This window comes from Chiloscyllium punctatum, chromosome 10, assembly GCF_047496795.1.
Source record: "Chiloscyllium punctatum isolate Juve2018m chromosome 10, sChiPun1.3, whole genome shotgun sequence".
NCBI classification, from domain to species: Eukaryota; Metazoa; Chordata; class Chondrichthyes; order Orectolobiformes; family Hemiscylliidae; genus Chiloscyllium; species Chiloscyllium punctatum.
In genome coordinates this window covers 38,942,686-38,962,017 of record NC_092748.1, presented here as the reverse complement: position 1 = coordinate 38,962,017, position 19,332 = coordinate 38,942,686, and the positions used below count along the sequence as shown (strand labels likewise).

Sequence of the window (19,332 nt, the reverse complement as noted above, 5' to 3'; positions counted from 1 at the left end):
ATACTTGGGAACATCACTATCTGCCAGTTCCCCTCCAAACCATTCCCCACTCTGACTTGGAAATGTATAGCCATTGTTTCACTGTTGCTGTGTTAAAATCCTGGAACTCACTCTCTAAACAGTATTGTGAGTGTACCCACACCAAATCAACTGCATCAGTTCAAGAAGTCTTCAGTAAATGCTAGCAAAGTCAGTGAAGCCCACATCCAAAGAATGAATAAAAAAAACTAGCCTTTACACACTAGAAATACCACCTTATTTAATACAATAGCACATGTTTGATTTTTCTATCCCCTCAAAATACTTTCCTACATTGTGGACATTTTGAAGCTGCAAACCAGTAAACTTCATAACTTTGTGACAGTTGCTGCCTCCTAATATATTTTCTCTTTCTCACTTCAGTTAATGTAATTCCATCCATGTTGAGCTATATTGTGATGTAGGCCTGATTGTTGCTGTAGATTTTTAAATTTTCCTGTCAAGCTCCAGTTTTAGATTAACAGTAATATTTAACATTTGAGGAAAGAAGAAAAAGGAGCCATTTAAATATAAGTTCCAGAGCACTTCAAACTGTTGGGTTTACCACCTTTGGCAAAGTTGCCATCCCAGAATGGAAATGAGATGGAGAAGATGAGCCATGTGTAACAGAAACCCTTTCCATAAAACTCTGTACTGTAGATCCAAAAGGGGATATACACTCTTAGTATTTTACACAGTAGTTTCATGGATTCCAAAATAATTTTAATGGAATTTGAATGGTCCCAGCACCAGTTAAGATGGATATATTTATAATGCAGACTGCATATTTTGCAATTCCAACTTTTAAATGCATTATCAATTGCTGGGATGATTAATTGTACCTCTGTAATATTACCTGCGTCTGAAATCCATCTAGAGCTCTGGTTGAAATCATATCCTGTTCTACTACATGCTTGCCTAAAACCCATGTTATCTCTAATCAACATTTGGTTATTAATTCTATGCCTTGATTCCTAAATGCCCCTCTGTGCTTGTAAATCTTTTCACTACTTATTTCCGTCTATCATCATTGCTACATCTTCAAAAGTGTCTTAAAATTCCATCCCATTGACTAAGCTTTAGGTATCATGCTTTAACCTGCTTCTAACCACTCCCTATTATATTAATTCCTTCTTGTGAAATATGTAGGGACCTTATGGAATGATAAGTACTAAATAAATACCAAAATCAGATTTTCTAATTGTTATCATGTTTGTCATGGGACTGAAAATTGATTGCCTCATTTCCTGTATTAATTTTACAGTCATAGAGTTGTACAGCATGGAAACAGACCCTTTGGTTGAACTTGTCCATGCTGACCAAATATCCTAAATTAATCTAGTCCTATTTGCCAGCATTTGTGCACGTTGTTAAGCACCTTGGGAAACGTGAGGTCATATGGGAAGGCATGGTGATTCAGTGGTTAGCACTGGTGCCTCACAGCTCCAGGGACCTGGGTTCAATTCCAGCCTTAGGTAACTGCCTGTGTGGAGTTTGAGCATTCTGCCTGTGTCTGCGTGAGTTTCCTCCAGGTGCTCCAGTTTCATCCCACAGTCAGAAAGATGTGCAGATTAGGTGAATCGGCCACGCAAAATTGCCCATAGTGTTCAGGGTTGTGTAGGTTAGATGCATTAGTTATGGGAAACATAGAGTAATGGGGTAGGGGAATGGATCTGGGTGGGACACTGTTCGGAAGGTCGGTGCGGATTTATTCGGCCGAATGGCTTGTTTCCACACTGTAGGGGTTCTATGAGGCGCGACATTGCAGCATTTCATTTTAGTTGTTATTTCTATAGTTATAATTGACATCTTGTGCACTCACATTAAGAATGGAACAAAAGAAGGAAACTCCATCAAGTAAGTTTCATTTTACAGTGTAAAGTCATGTGTGGGCAGAGCAGGCGAAAATAAAAAATGTGATATACATGGCTTTCTGCAAATCTTAGTCACATGGTGTGGTTGGATTAGTCATATCACACTGTTGTTTGCAGCAAGTATTGTCAGGAATTTAAGCACTTGTAACCAAGACAATTTCTCCCATGACAAATAGCAACAACGTGTATTTATACAATTGCCGTTTAATGTCATAAAACACCTCAAGGTACTTTGCATGATTATTCTGAAAAAGTTTGAAACTTATGTAAGGTGATATTGCAATAGAAAAGTTTTGGTCAGATAGATTTGAAGACAGACATAAAGCTGGAGATAGGGACTGAACAGGGTTAAAATTGGGTGGATGAAGGTACATTCACTATAGAACAGAGGAGCTAGAAGTAGAAATCAATCCATCAAGTCTGTTCTACTGTGGAGCTTTGATGTTAGCATCTGGAAATTTATCAGTTTCTGTCTTGAATATATTCAATTATCGAGCTTCCACAGTACTCTGGCATAGCAAATCCCAAAGTTCATTAGCTTTGGGCTTATGAAATTCTTCCTTCTTTCATTTGTAAATGGCCTGCTGTTATTCCAGGACTGGTCCTTGCTTCTAGAGTCACCAGTCGCAAAACCATCCTCTTCACATCTACACTGTTAAGCCCTCTAAGATTTTGTAAATTTCAGTGAGGTAATCTTTCTTTCTTCTAAATTTGAATACATATCCAGTTTTGCCATCAGATAATCCTGCCATCCCAGAATTAGTCTGGTGATCCCCCGTTGTACTCCATTTATAACAAGTTCATTGTTCCTCAGATAAGGAAACCAAAACTGGAGAGAATACTCCAGTGTGTCCTCATAGCACTACCCAATTGCAGCAAATCATATGCACAGGGCTAAAAACCCTAATCCTAATTTGCCTTCCCAATTCTCACTGCAAGAGCCTGCTAGCTTTTAGTTACACGAATACAGATATCCAAGTCCCTTTTGGCCAACATCACTTTCCAACATCTCATCATTTAAGAAATATTCTGTATTTGTTTTCTCTGCTACTGTGGATAACTTCATTTACACTACATTCCATCTGTCTTACTCTTGCTCATTTTACTTAGATTGTCAATCCTCTTGAAGCCTCCTTGCATCCTCTTCAACTCTCAGTTTCGCCTAGTTTTGTGTCATAAACAAATTTGGAAGCATTACATTTTGTTCCCGAATTAAATTATTTATATAGATTGTAAACAAACTGTGGTCCAAGCACTGATCCCCACTCATAAAAGCCTGTATGCCTGAGAATGATCTGTTCCTCTGTTTTCTGAGAATTGATGGGCAGACAATCTATGGTTGTGTATTATCCTCAATTCAGTGTTCTCTAATGTTTATTTGACCCTGTTACAAGCCTTCTGAAAATCCAAATACACCACATTCACTGGTTCTCTTTTATTAACGCTACAAGCAGCATCCTCAAAAGAAAGACTCCAACATGTTTGTCAAGAATGATTTCACTTTCATAAATCCATAATAACTGCACAATTTCACAATTATTTTCTAATTGTCCAGTTGTCATAATGATCACTGCCCCTAACTGTTCTGTTCATACTTGATCTATTTGACCTGCTTGAATTTCTGAAATCCAGATCTAGCAGTGCTTGCTTTCTTGTTGGACTGGAAAGCTGTTGTTGCAGATGTTTTTTGATCCCACACCAGGAACTCTTGCCCCTCTCTACCTTTCACTCTACTACTATCACAGTCCAGATGAAGGGTCCCCATCTGAAATATTGACTTTCCTGCTCCCCTGATGCTGCCTGACCTGCTGTGCCTTTCCAGCTCCACTTTCTATTGAATATAAATCCTTCTTTGTAACTGCTACTATAATTTTTGCAGCTATTTCCAATTTTCTTTTCCTGTACATCCTCCCTACTAAGTCAAACAAATTCAACCTCATTGGATGAGAAAAGAGACAAAAGATTAAGATAAACTAGAAAAAAATATGCTTATGACCAATGTAAGGTAGAAAATACAGTTGAGAACCCGGCTGAATATAGAAGGTTCGGAGAGGAGGTGAAAGCAAATGCGAGAAGTAAGAAAGGCCTTGGAGGTCTGCACTGCATTAGGAAATTTAAGCAGCAACTCAGCATGGCCAATCCAACTAACCTGCATATCTTTGGACTGTGGAAGGAAACTGGGCCACCCGTAGGAAACCCACACAGACGTAAGGAGAATGTGCAAACTCCACACAGGTTGAAAGTCTAATATTTTTCATATTACGTAAGCTTCAAAGATTCAATTCAATGTTTCCCTCTAATTGAGTGACAGCAGTTCATGATCAAGATTTGAAACTATATCTTTTATTATAGAATATTGTTGGTTTGGCTTGAATTGAGTTAAATTGATTCCTGCCAGCACAATTATTTGACAACTCCTTGCCCTGTGATCAAGCCATCCCACTTGTATATACTCAGTATTCTTTTCCGATTCATCTGCCTGTGATTGGAGCAGCTCCTTTCAGCTTATGTTTAGTCTAGTTGATTTGTGGGGACAATGTTTTTCCAGTTGGTCACTCTGTGATTGAATTTTCCAAAGGGATTTAGGGATTTCTGGGTCAAATTTCTAGCTCACAGCGCCAAGGATCCAGTTTGGATTTCACCTCTGGCAACTGTCTGTGTGGAGTTTGCACATTCTCCTCACGTCTGCATGGGTTTCCTACGGGTGGCTCAGTTTCCTTCCAAAGTCCAAAGATGTGCAGGTTAGTTGGTTTGGCCATGCTGAATTGCTGCATAGTGTCAAATGATAGTCAGAGTCGAAAGTGTGTTGCTGGCAAAGCACAGCAGGTCAGGCAGCATCTGAGGAGCAGGAGAATTGACATTTCATCAGGGCTCTTGAGGAAAGGCACCAGCCTGAAACGTCGATTCTCCTCCTCGGATGCTGCCTGACCTGCCATGCTTTTTCAGCACCACACTCTCGACTCTGATCTCTAGCATCTGCAGACTTCACCTTCTCCAATGATGATCAGGCTAGGTGGACGAGCCATGATCAATGCAGGATTACAGGGAAATTGTAGGGGTGTAGGTCTGGGTGGGATACTGTTCAGAGGGTCGGCATGTACTCAATGAGATGAATGGCCTGTTTCCACACTGTAGGGATTCTATAATTCTATTAATTGACCTGCCGCTCCCCTGTTTTTTGAACACTGTGATATGGAAAAGGGGAGTTAAGACTGGGCTGAGTTTCATTCTTCCCTATCTCATTTTCCCACTTTTTTTCCTCTAACTTGCTGCTTTTGACAGATTAGCTTCCAATTACCAACTAACTTTGAGTAGATGGCACCAGTAAGCAATAAGATAGAAGTGACACGTTGGATTGGAGATGAACTGGGCTCTGAGTTCTAGTAGTGGCAGGTTGCAAGAAGACACTAAACTCTGAAGGATTTGTGAGCCCAGGGACTAACATTAATTTTGTACCTGGCTGATTAGATTTGTGCTGCCAGTTTCTCAGACCTCTCTGCCAATCTGGTGCCATAATTTTAGTTTCAAATTGCCTTGCTAGCTGTTTGACTTTGGGCTACACCTGCTGGCAGGTACTTTGTATCCCTGTCCTCTGCTGTGTGAGCTCCAAGTGAAGCCTTCTATTCCTCAGTACAATATTAACCTTGATTATTGTGGTTGTCTTTTGAATTCAAGCCCTTGTGACTCAGATAAGAGTGCTGTCGCTGAGCCAAAGTTGACAGGATAATTCTGAGAGAAAGTGAACATATTCTGAGGATGATGGATATATAAAACATGTTGTTTATGGTGAACTGAAGTAAACTTTCTGCACTGTTTTCATTGTGAACACATTCAAGTTTTATCTTGTGTGTCAAGCCTAAGGATTGTGAAATGGTTTCAGTCAGGGGATTTTGCATAACTATGCTCTTTGATCCAGATTAGTCCTGACCTTGGGGTTATCATTTTTGCGTCACTGATGTGTGGAATTGTCACAGTAAGAAAAATAACAGTGTGACTGCTATTGAAGTTCAGTGCAACTGCAATTTTTTTAAAAAAATGAATTACTTGAATCAGGGATTTCACACAGGACCCTTGCAAACTTGATTCCTCACATTATTTTATAGTACTGGCCCAGATGCTTGTGGGACTTGAATTGCCATATTTTGTAACATAATATGGTGTTTTGGCAGCTTGCACCATTGTTATTATGTAGAGGTTCAAGTAAGTTAGGGATAAGTGAGTTATGCAATGAGAAGTTTCATCAGAGTATGCTGGCACATTTTTGATACATTGTCAATGCCCATTAAAGTTCTGTTCTCACAACTCAGGCTTCTATTGCAATGGATGATAATCACTAATTACTGAATTTATGCTGTGGTATGCACCACAGGTTATTAGATTGAAAAATAATGGCGATGATTGACCTGGTTATAACATGATTTACAGCCAACACATGATGTTCAGAGGCAGCCCAACAAATGAACCATTAAAGATTCAGTGTCACTCCCTTATAAGAAGTTTTGATTTTTTTAAAAATTCTTTCATTTGGAAAACATATTCTTGCCAACTTTGGCATCTGTTGTTGCCTGAAGGTAATTATTTTAAGGGCCCCTATCTATTTCAACATTTCATGTGTTTAACTTACAGGTTCCATTAATGTAATAGGACACTTCCTTTATTGGAGGGCAAACAGTTGTAGCTCTGCTCTTTATTACCCAGATTTGAATTTCTCTCTCTCTCTCTCTCTCTCTCTCTCTGTGTACTAACTGGACCCAGATATACCACTACCAAAACCCAAGTCTGAATTTGTAATCAGCTTGGCGATTCCATTTTTTCACACTCTTTTAACAGTCACACTTCCAAACTCTGTTTAGCACTCTCTTAATTATGTTAATTTACCTTGCATTCTGAGCATAAAACATTGCAAATTTCTGTAGCTGAAATGGTATTTTTACACACTGACGGCTACTTTGGACTCTAACCTGTCTACTACCATCTGACTTGCTTTGATTTTTTTTCCTTTGTCGAGAGAAAGTAGTTCATCTTGATATGTTGGCCTCTATTTACCTTCCTCAATAGCAGCAAATGCTTGGATGTTTGTTACCTTTGAGGACCATGCCAACACCACAACATCAGGCGACTGTTCTTGAGCTGAAGCCTGAATGTTGAGTATCCCTCAGTGGACTCCAGAGGGGTGACTTGAAGGATCCTACTGAACATTGTGAAGCAAGGGACTATAATTCAAAAATTGGGCTGATTGGTCACTGGTTACATGTTTTTCACACCTATCTCCTTCAAGTTCATTAGTATTGACACTGTTCTAAAAATTCCACATTAGTGCATTATAAAAGCTATCAACAGTATTTTTATTTTGTGTGGTAACAAAAATTCATCCTGCAGTCCATGTATTATTATGGGTTTTTAATAATTTATTTAGCGAATGTGGGTTTAGTTGTATGAGCTGGCATTCATTGCCCATCCATATTTTCACTCAAAGGTGATGAACTATCTGCTTTAGCCACTGCTGTCCATTTGGTATCCTTAAGCTGTTTGGGAGGAAGTTCCAGGATTTTGACTCAGTGACATGAGGGAATGATGATATATTTTCAATACAGGATGATGAGTGGCTTGGAGAGCAACTAGTAGATGGTGGTGTTCCCATGTATCTAATGCCCTTGTCCTTTTAAATGATTGTAATAGTAGGTTTGGAAGATAACAGAGCTGAGTTTTGAACCTTGTTGAGTTTTGTGAAGAGATTCTCTCTTTTATTAGCTAGCTATCACATTCTGGTGCGCTGTGTGTCCTGTCTTTCCTCTCACCATATGTGGAAGCACTTGGCACACCCAGGACTTCCTGGCTCCAGCACAGTTTTTAAAACCCAACTGGACCTGGTCAATTGCTGCCAGACAAAGTGGTTTAATGGGAGGGGAACTAAAAATACATGCTTTCAGAGCACTTTGCAAAGACAAGTGTACCTTCATAAATATAGTGCTGTTTAAGGACTAAATTACTCCGGTTACCTGTCCTCAATCTCAACCATTTTAAACAGGATTTGATTGTTTCGCCCCTCCCACTATACCATCATTGCTACTTAATGTCAGTGACCAGTGGTGCCATCCCTCCACCACATCCTCCTGGCTGTTGCGCATGTCCTCTGATGCAGTGTCATTTCCTCCACTTATGTGTTGAGTTGACACCCATTCACAATTATTATCACCTCAGCATATAATTCCTACAATTGGTTTCCCCAATTTTCCCACCTGATAAGGCCCCTTGATTCGCAGAGGACATATCCCCCGTGACCAACTTCAAGAGATGTCCCAGACTGAACTCTATGCTGATCTTCAGTTGACTTACTGTGACTCTTCAAACTGGTCACATGGGACCTAGAAGACCGACTTGATCAACGCCCTAGCCTGTGGAAGTATTAACTCCCTAACCCTGACCACTCTAAATGGTTGATGGACCGTGTTCAATGTCAGGTCATTTTACACATGGATTGGAACATAGAGCATCTCAGGGCTCCCTGTTTGCTCTTAGTGCTCACTCACTCTGCAGTCTCAACTAGAATGTAAAGGGTTCATAGTTCTTCTGTCTTGCTTTCCTGTTTAGCACAAAGCCAGGAAACTTGTCAGTTATGGTGAATGGTTGTTATGTTAGTAATATGTGGAATGCAACTTTTGAGCTGTTACCTAATTGATAATTGACAAGTTCGAAACACTTTTTTTTGTTTTATGAACAATCTTAATTATGAAGCAGCAAATGCTTGTATTGAATCAAAGTGTACTTGCCTTTTCTTGGGAGAAAATATGTATAGATTTTCCTCAAAATTAATGGAACGTTTTTTGCCCTCAACTTATTTTCCTTGCACCCCCATTTGCAGACTCTTATATTCACAACAATGTCTGCATTAAAGCTATCACAATGTCTTCACTGAGGCTTCAAGATAAAGTGAAATGTAAGGTTAAAAATCACACAACACCAGGTTCTCGTCCAACAGGTTTATTTAGAAGCACTAGCTTTTGGAGCACTGCTCCTTCGTCAGGGTGGTTCATCAACTGAAGTTGCATCACAGTGTAAATGTTTGCTATAAATTCGGTGTCTTATGATCTTGTTCTCCACAACCACCTGATGAAGGAACAGCGCTCCAAAAGCTAGTGCTTCCAAATAAACCTGTTGGACTATAACCTGGTATTGTGTGATTTTTAGCTTTGTATTCCCCAGTCCAACACCGGCCCCTCCAAATCATAAAATATAAGGACAGATATCCAAAAGCTTTGTGAGAGATATGTTCTAACATAGAGAGGTTTATAACTTTAGAAAATAATTTTGAAGGCATGAGATCCAATGACCAATTATGGAGCAGTGGAAGAAACTCGCAGGAAACAGTCCGGGAACTGGAAGAATGTTGGTTTGGGCAAGTAAAGGGGAAATGATGGCGCGGGAAACTGTGGTATTTGTGTTTTTCCATAGAATAAGCATGATACTGATGGCAAGATTCTTTTTACTGTGGGAAGGCCATTATACAGCAGTTAACATAAGGCTCTAGCTGATGAGGAAACATTCTCGCTTTTACCACCCACTGTAGGGGCATTGGTAGGATTGAATGATTGATATCCAACTTGTTTGGATCCACTATGAGACAACTTTCGTCATCATCAAGTATTGAGGTCTGACAATAAACCAGCTTTTGACTCAAAGATGGAGTTAATACTGTTGCATTACAATACACCTTCTTGCACACCCTCCCCCAATTCTTGGAGAACTGATACCAATGCAGTTAATGGAATTAGTAAGATAAAAGGCTATATGTCTATTGTTTTTCCTTCAATACATGTAAAGAAATGTTCTGTACACTTACTGTTTAAGGTGTAAATTGTGTTTAAATATATTTTCACATCCACGTAATTCTTGAGTTATCAATTTTTTGGGATTCTGCTCAGCTTGCTCTAATTTTCTTCGATAACATGTATGATGAAGCATTCCAACCACAAGCTTCACATTGCATACAGTTAATAATATTTGAATAAAATTTTGTTTCATTCACATAAAATTACTAGTTTCTTGCACTGTACTACTTTGTTTTTGAAATTATACATTGCTGTACCTGATATCAGTGTGGACTGACTTGCCTTGGTAAGAAGTTTAATTTATTTTTAAATGTTACCAAAATAGAGTGATCCAAAGAAGCAGGACCTAGAATTATATTGTGTACATACGTGTCCACTGTCAAGATGTATACACAAATCTCTTGGTGCTTCTAGTGTTTTTGATGATAAAGAAAACAATAGGCCTATTTAAACTTTATTTTCTTATTCAACCTCCTCCAATTGGTTGCAGTTAAATGCTGTTTTTTGGATCGTAAATTTGGTCTTCAATATTTTGAGGATAATACTAATTCAGTGTTTTGTTACAAACCTTCACAGTTTAAAAAACACCTATCTTTCTGACATTTTTGATAGAGAAAAGGAGTGTAATGATTATTGCTTATAGAGATTCTAAGAAAATGTTTGACAATGAATCACATAAAAGTTTGGTTAAAAAAGCTGAGACTTGTGGAATGGGAAGGTGAGTGTCAGTTTGGATTAAAAAAAATTATGTTTGGAAAAGATAACAATTGTGGCAAATGGCTGCTTTTCAAACTGGAGTTTTGTAGACTGTGTTGTCCTGCAAGGTCAGTGCTGAGATGACTGTTTATTGAAAGTGACTTAGACATCAGAACATAAAAGTAAAATTTCAAAATGTGTCAATGAAATCAAACATTGGGTTGTCTCAAACAGCAAAGGTGATACCAATCAGCTGCAACAGAACAAAGAAAGGCTCGCAGAATGGGCAGGCAAGTGGCAGGTGGAATTTAATGCTGAGAAATGAGATGTTGCATTTTGGCAAAAACAATGGTGGAGACAGTATTGACTTAATGGTGTGGTTCTAAAGAATGTATAGGTACACAATCACCTTGGGGTTCTTGTGCATAGATCTCTGAAGGTGGCAAGACATATTGAAGAGTAATTAATCTGTTCATCAGAAATAGTGATATACAGTACTGGGGAGGTGGCAATAGAGTGATAATGTCACTGGACTAGTAATCCAGAAAGCCAGGCTAATATTATGGGTTTTTAGTTAGAATCCTGCAATGAAAAGTTGGAAATTAAAAGCTGGCCAAATGGTGATCATGTAACCATTATTGATTATTGTAAAAACTATTATTCACTAGAAAATCTGGTTCACTTATGTATTTCAGGGAAGGACATCTTCCATTCTTACTTGGCCTAGCTCTCTCCATTCTTACTTGGCCTAGCTCACTCCAGATTTGATTCCCATGGTAGTATGATTGATTCTTAATAGCCCTTTGAAATGTCCTTGCATGCCACTTGTTCAAGCACAATTAAAGAGAAGTAAATGCTGGCCTGAACCTGACCAGCAATTCTGCATTGCATGAATTAATTAAAAAGACAAGAGAAGCTACCAAGCTCTATATAGGGCAATGCATCCAGTTTTTGTCACCATACTTAGGAAGACTCTGAGACTCCTCTGAAGATACAAAGAAGATTTACCAAAATGATTCTGAAGTGAAGGAGAATTAAGTTGGAGAAGTTGGGTAGCTTTTCTTTTAAAAAAAAACAGGATGAGAGGAGGTGTACAAGATTATGGCAGGTAGATCAAACAAAACTATTCCCATTAGCTGACGTTACATGGGACTAGTTGACATAGATGTAAGATCTTGGACTAGAGATACGAAGAGTTGTAAGGAAATATTTTTTGAATCCATCCAGTGGTAACTACCTGGAATTTGCTACCACTGAGTCATGACAACAGACAATCAATGATTTAAAAAGCAAATAAACTTGAAGGCCATACATACAGAGGGCAGTGGAAAATGGAGCAGACTGGACTTGTTCCACAGACGGCTGGCATGGACTCCTTCTATACCATCGTAAAATGGTATAGAAGGTATATACTGTGGTAAAATGGCTCCTTCTATACCATCGTGATTACATGATTAAAATTAACATTTAACCCCATAGTGTCTTTTCAGAACAATCTTGTCATGCCCATCAGTATTTATTAAATATTCCATTTGACAAAGCAGACTGACATGAAAGTTTGACAAATTTTTAAAAAGTATGTTGAAACATGATTGAGAACTTTATTTTTCTTGTTTTGGACAGCTTTAAAATTCATTTTGGTCATATAATACTGTATTGTTACAAGGTGGAAACCAAAATGATTTAATACGTTCTTCTGAAATTGTTTTCTTTTTTTTCAGGTGTAGTATATCCACCATGAAGGTACATCTGCATACAAAATTTTGTTTAATTTGCTTACTCACCTTCTTGTTTCACCATTGCAACCACTGCCATGATGAACATGACCATGAACATAATCATGATCATAACCATAGTCCTGAAGAAAACCATATACATAAACACAATGATTACCAGATCTCTGAGGAGTCATACCTTCAAAATAATCCCAGCAAGAGCTCTCTACATCATGCAGAAAATAAGCAAATGTATTACATTCAAAAACTGTTCAGTCGTTATGGTGAGAATGGGAAGTTGACCTTTCATGGTTTAGAGAAACTCTTATCAAATTTAGGTCTTGGAGAAGTTAAGGTTGTAGAGGTAGAACATGAGCATGATGAGCACGACCATGTTTCGCATCTGGACTTTTTAGACCTACTCAAACATAAGCATGGACACTCCCATTCACACTCCAATCACACAGCACGTGACCAAACAATACCGATTACTAAAGTGAAAGTAGGGCATTGTAAAAACTCTGATAGTCAGATTGCACATACCATTTTGACCACCCCCATTGCTTACCATCAACCTCGGCATCATCACCGCAACCATCATCGAGGTGCACCTCATTCTGCAGGCTTGCAGATTCATAAAGAGGGAGAACAACTTCCTGACCTTTCAGGCATTAACACATTACAACAGCAACCCAAAGAAAGATCCAAAAAACGCAAAAAGCATAAAGGTTTAACAAAACATCCAGAAATTATGTTAACTGCATCTCCTGAAGAACCCTTCAATATTATGTCCAAGCCTGAACATGATAAGGATGAGCATCTTCGTGCTCCTGAGGACAAAACAACTTCTCAACATAGAGCAAGGAAAGATTTGAGCTCCTCAAAAATGAGTCATGAAGATCACCTGGAATCTGAGCTTGTATATGATCAGGTGAGAGTGACTGAACTAAATTAGTAATATTTAAACATATTACGTTTTATCTATTACATTAATGATGACAAAGTTAATTCAGAATGGTTCCTCACATTGACAAAAACAGAATTGTTAACATAAACTTCCTTTTCTTAACTAATTGCTTAAAGTTAACTTGTAAACGTTTTCTGTAATAATATGACATTCAGTTGATATTTTATCATTTTTGAAAACAAGCTTTAGGTCCTTATAGTTACTTTGTGTTTCTTCCTCCTTCACAGTCTTCTCTCATAGCGATCATAAAGAATCTCTCAAATCTTTTTATCAACTACTGTTTATTTTGCTGGCTGCAGGTCCCTCTTCAGAATTGAAAAATAGGGAAAGCTCAAGCTGCCAAATTAAGAATGGAAGCTGCAGAAGGGTCTCAGCCCGCTCACTCGGGCATATGCCCTCCTACTGGCATCCGCAACTGCGGAGAAAAACGACATCTTTTGCTTTAAAATTGATCTGCATGCAACCTTTTCCTATAATTATTGTCTTATCCCTTCAATCTGCTTGACATTTTGGAGCTATAAATAATTAGTAAATTAGCTTAGATCAATTAATTTTATACTATTTTCACTTGAGATTGAGGCAGTTTTTAAAGCATAATGAAATAAATTAGAACTGATTGAACACTTAGAAGAAAAATATTCCAATATTTTCAGGTTTCAGATGTAAAATTCGTTGTTGAAAATGCACTATTATGAATGTTAAATTAGCTTGCAATGCCTCAAATCTAAAATAACTTTGGAGGTGCACACAAAGTGCCCAGAAATGTTATGAATTCTAGAAAAGAGAGGAAGTTCAATTTTAAAACTGACAAAAATTAACTGCAATTAACTAATAGCATAAAATTTACAGTATTAATTTTTAGTTTTTTCAGTTATTCATTCTCGTGTAGTTTGTCGTAATGTACAAAAAAACCTGCAGCTAATTTGCATGCAGCAAACCCTATAAATAGCAATATGATGTATATAACCAAATTAGTTTATTGCCGTCCCAAAAGTAGCAATGCCCACGTTCATGGAGAACTCACCATTGTTGCTTCATACAGTGGCATGTAATCTTTTATGTCCAAATAAGAGGACAGACTACGTCTCCAGTCTTTCTTATAAAATATTGCTAAGGCATTCTCATCATCAGATATTCTCATCAGTGTGAAGGCCATCAATCTAAAAATTAACTCTGTTTCTTTTCATAGCTGCTGTTTGGCATGTTGAATATTTCCAGCATTTTCTGTTTTGATATCAGATTTCCAGCAGAGGCTGGATTTGTAACACTTTCTCACATTCCAGACTTAATTTTACTAAAAAGGCCAGCTAAGTGCCAGTTGCTAACCTCATTGTATATGTCCCACACCTGTATGTCACCACTGTTATACTATCACGTGCTCACCAGTGTGGAGTGTACTTGCTGATACCGGAACCTTCTGGGATATGTGGGGCTGGAGCCATGTATAAATCTCAGCCATGATATATTGCTTCATAGTATGTCTAAAGGACATAACTGCTGAAAGGGCGTTGACACCCATCTCACTGACAGGACTTAGAGGTCCTGCTGGTGGTGGAACAGAGGACACCTTTTTTCAGGACTGCCAGACAAGACCATAGCTTCACACTGAGTCAATCTTGCCTGCAATAGTGAAACCGATTGAAGTTGTCAAAACAGGTGGCTTTTTTAATCTACATCAAATGAACTTTCAATCTATGCACCACAGGAATACGTAGCTGTCTGTTTTCTCAGGAAAAAATACAGTGCTGGTTTACTTCCATTTTATAGGACTGTGAATATTAAAATTACTTATAATCATTAAATTAAAAGCCTCCAAATACACTTTACTTCAATTTTAAAACATAACAATACATGGGAAAATACTTGACACCTACACTATGCAGGTCAAATTAGCTTTGCAGGGCAGAGACTTTTAATCAATCACTTCAGTAAAAAACATATCTGACTTGCAATACAATTTCTAACTACTGAACTAAAATAACAAGTTTTCTTTTGTATTTCAAAGCCTGTCACTGAAAGAATCTAGGACCTGGTAACCTTTTGGTCCACCATTTAGGACTGAGACACCCCCAAGTGTGTCAATCAAGTATTGTTACAGAAAAAAATCTGACTTTACAAAATATTCTGAGTGAACATGATGTTAGGTTGGACTCTGCACCACATTACAGCTAGGAGGAGGGGTACCACACTCTTATCCCATTTTGGCAATACTTGGCGGATGTGGGAGTAGTCCTATCTGCCATTTTTGGAGCTCTTCTGAACAGCCCTAATTTAGAGATTCCAGGCCAATGCATTTCACTTTTTGGAGATTTGTAAGTGAAAATGAAGTTTCTAGGAATCTACAAGTAAAATACTGGAAATGCACAACAAATCAATCAGCATCGGAAAGAAGATTTAGTTTCATTTTGACTGAATCACAATGACTGCAAACACAAGTTTTACCAATTTTTTTTCATAATTTCCTTTTCTAATTTTCTGGAGAAAATTGAAAACACTAATGTAACTTTCACTCATATAAGTGTACATTCCCTTGTTTGCATATCCATTAATAAGGTTTTAATGGTATTTTCGGTATAACATAATTGATCAAAAATTACCTTTGAAATAGAAACAATTGTTAAGTTACCTTGTGATATTTAACTGTAATCTGAAGAGCTAATTGGTGAGTCTTTAAAATATATTTAAACACATGTATTCCTTCTAGTGCTTGAATGTCTCTCAACTGCTGCAGAGCTATGGTCTTAGCACAAATTCTGGGATTTCTACAGTGGAGTTTACCTACCTATGCCCTGCTTTGCTATTCCAAATTGATAGTAGAGTTTGTATCCAGTATCATGATGAATTAAGTATGGAGCCTGTAGACAACCAAGATTCTGTGTTACCAGGTGAGGCATATCAATTGATTGAAAGTAAAGCTGGAATTCATTTTCATTCATAGCAAGTGGCCACAAATTTAAACTTCCAGGCATTTTCATTGTCTGTATTTTCTTACTCATATATATTTATATGCATTATATCAGGAAATTCATTCAATACTATAACATTTGCTTTAAGCTGTCAGAAGTTCAGTTTATTCTCTTTTGCCATGATTCGCCTCACTCCAGAATTTTGTGATTTTTAAAATTATTTGTTCTTGGGATTTGAGGCCATTTATTGCAAGTCCCGATTGTCCCTGAGAAGACAGGAGTGACCCACTACCTTGAACCACTGAAATCTATATAGTGCAGCGGCATCTACAGTGTCAGGGATGTAGTTATAAAAATTTTACTCAGCAACAAAAAAGGATAGTCCCAAATCAGGTTGGTGCTTGACTTGTACAGCTAGTTTTCTTTTCATGCTTCTGCTGCCTTTATTCTTGTAGGTGGTAGAGATTGGGGGTTTGGCTGGATGCTGTTCATGGAGTCTTGGTGTTTTGTTGCTATGTATCTTGTTGTCAGTACTCATATAATTTGTAAGTAATTAAAGCAATTGGTAGGGCAGGGAATGATATTTAAGTTGATGGATAGGCACAGTCTTATTTGCCCTGGTTTGTGTCGAGCTTAAGGTCCAGTTTTCGTTCCTAGATTGGATGGACAGCCTGGGAAAACCTGAAGGGTATTCCCAGTGCTGGTTGGGGGAATGCCTGCCTGGTTCTGGCACCGTTTGAAGTTTAAAGATAAATATAAAGCATAAAATATTATTATGTCCCATCCATCCCAACCTACGACACCTAATTCCCTCTACCCACCATTACAACAACTACTTCACACACTCTCTACAATAACCTATGCCCCATTACTGAGACTCCGTCCCTTTATATTTCCCTGCCACTCCATGTCTCTCATAACCACTCTTTGCATTTTTAATTGCCATGCTAGTTCACCTAATATTTACCACGAGCACACATCAGGTCGTGTGTGCTTTTCAGAAAAATGCAGTTCTGTTGAATAAAATGAGTGTATTTCAGACTTCACAATTGAGTAAATTGATCTCATTCATAAAATATATTTACAGCATTTCAATTTCTTCACTTCCATAAGAATAATGCATTGGAATTGTCGTACCCCCCCCCCTGCAAATAGTCCAAAATAGCTTCCAGTCAAATTGTAACATGGAAGTTACCCCAATATGGTAATGAATCATTGTGAAATCTAAATCACTAATAGAACGCTTCAGGGCAAGGTAAACAGACAGATTGAAATAGAAGGCAATCATTGTCAAGATCTCTTTCCAAGATTTAATATCTTTGATAGATCTCTTTAATAGTTTTGATGATTCTTTGAACAGCTTGTTTTACACACAAACATTTCTACTTTTAAGAAGTGCAAAGAGTACCTGACCCCACTACTTGCCTTGCCTCTCCTAAGCGCAGTCTTGACACTCACATGGGGTGCCTTTTCTTTGTGTCCATGGCATTGAAATCTCTTAATGATTTGTAGTCAGCAGTAGAAGTGGAAATACACCAAATTTATGGTATTTTCATATATTGTCATGCTATATTTGGGTATATTAAAATAAATTGTGAATATCATTTCCAATATTATTTGGATTTAGTACCTCCAGGTATAACAAAGAGGAAATCTTGGTATTATCAAAGCTGTTATTCGACTTGACATGAATGGAGGTTTGGAAATTGATTAGCAGTACAAAATTGAGTAATGTATAATAAGTTTGTGAAGTGAATGAAACTGCAAGATTGCATTACAATTCTAATTTCATTATAGATTCTTAAGCATACCATTGTTAACTATTATCTTAATCTTATTTTTATGTTTTTGTGGTAACCAAATATATTCTTCTGAATCAGTTGTTTCTTACACAGTTTGGATTTGGGGACTGCTGTCAATCACCATTATAAGCTTGTTATCAGTTCTGGGTGTTGTCCTTGTACCTATCATCAATCAAGTGTGCTTCAAGTATCTTCTAACATTCCTAGTGGCTCTGGCAGTGGGGACACTTAGTGGTGATGCATTACTGCATCTTATGCCACATGTAAGTATACTTTCATTTAATAAGAATGTAGTTTGTCTTGTGATTCCAGTCTTTGGTGTGGGAAGGAGCACTTTGAAGTGAGTTCTTCAAAGAGACATTGAAAAGGTTTTAGGAAGGCCAACAAAATGGGCCTTTCTCTGCTTTGGTGTTGAAGCATTAATTTTATTTCAGTGATCATTGTATTCTTTTTACCAACTGACCATCAATGATTGCTTGTAATGCACTTTATTTTCACCTCACTTGTGCATTTTGACTTTTTCCCAGTGCAGATTTTCCTTGCGTTGTTGGAAGCACTGATGTCCCATATTTGCATCCTTACTCCTAAATAAATTGGAATTGGATTTGGAGTTTTCTGGGTGTGTTTGATAGTATTATTCATTGATTAAGCTTACCTCGCCCCTGCGGACCTGATCACTGTTATTAACAACACCCAAGAACATCTCCTCTTTGAAGGTTTACAGCACCAAATAGAAAATCTTCATTCATTGGTGCCAGGTCATAAGTTCAACACACTGAAACATCAAGCTCTATCATACTTCTGAATGACACTGAACCAGTGATACTTTGAGTTTGCTGTGCAACCTTATCATTTCTTCTGCCTATCATCCCATCTATGTAGAAACACGTGAGGTTTTCAAGAAGTCAAAAGATTCAGAAAAATAAAACACTTTTTTAAAATTTGAATTTAATGTTGACCTATTTAATCTGATTCCTTTCAGTTCATTTATAACTTAAAAAAACTAATTTTATTGCTGATTATTTTAATTAATTAAATATATTGATCAATAGAAGAAAGCTTTTTGCTAGGCAGATGGACCAGTCTTGTTTCCTCTATTCACTCTTTACTAAAAAACTTTACCTGAGTTTTTTTTTGATAAAAGTTTCAGTGCTATTGCTTACCCCTGTCTTGTGTTTCATTTGCTGAAGAATGCAGATCCTGAACTTTTTAATTTGGTTGGTAATCGGTAAGTAATCTGACATAGTCAATTCCTTTACCAAGCATTGTCAAAATCTCAAAAATATTGTGACATGATTATAAATGACATTGGTTTGAAAATTTGAGACGCTGATCTATTTTATTGTACTTTATTTTCATACTTTTTTTTCCTACACTCATTCATGATAAAGGGCATCACTGGCAAGGCATTTACCCATGTCAAATTGCCCTTGAACGTAGAGATTTACTTGGATTACTTTAGAAGGTAGTTAAGATTCAGCAATATAGCTGTGGTACTGGAGTCATGTGTAGACTAGGTAGACTA

The 19,332-nt window shown here is 37.6% G+C and overlaps 1 protein-coding gene across 4 annotated transcripts in view; it reads left to right on the top strand.

Moving 5' to 3' along the window:
* slc39a10 (solute carrier family 39 member 10) overlaps positions 1–19,332 on the top strand; it is an 86,133-nt gene that overhangs the window by 15,086 nt on the left and 51,715 nt on the right. For 3 of the 4 annotated variants that reach the window (XM_072578962.1, XM_072578961.1, XM_072578959.1), the window contains exons 2-4: positions 12,139–13,063; positions 15,804–15,984; positions 17,886–18,070. In XM_072578962.1, coding sequence (XP_072435063.1) covers positions 12,155–13,063; positions 15,804–15,984; positions 17,886–18,070 — 1,275 coding nt within the window. In that variant the 5' untranslated portion in view covers positions 12,139–12,154. The remainder of the gene's footprint in view (positions 1–12,138; positions 13,064–15,803; positions 15,985–17,885; positions 18,071–19,332) is intronic. The other variant, XM_072578960.1, reaches the window with a different exon arrangement.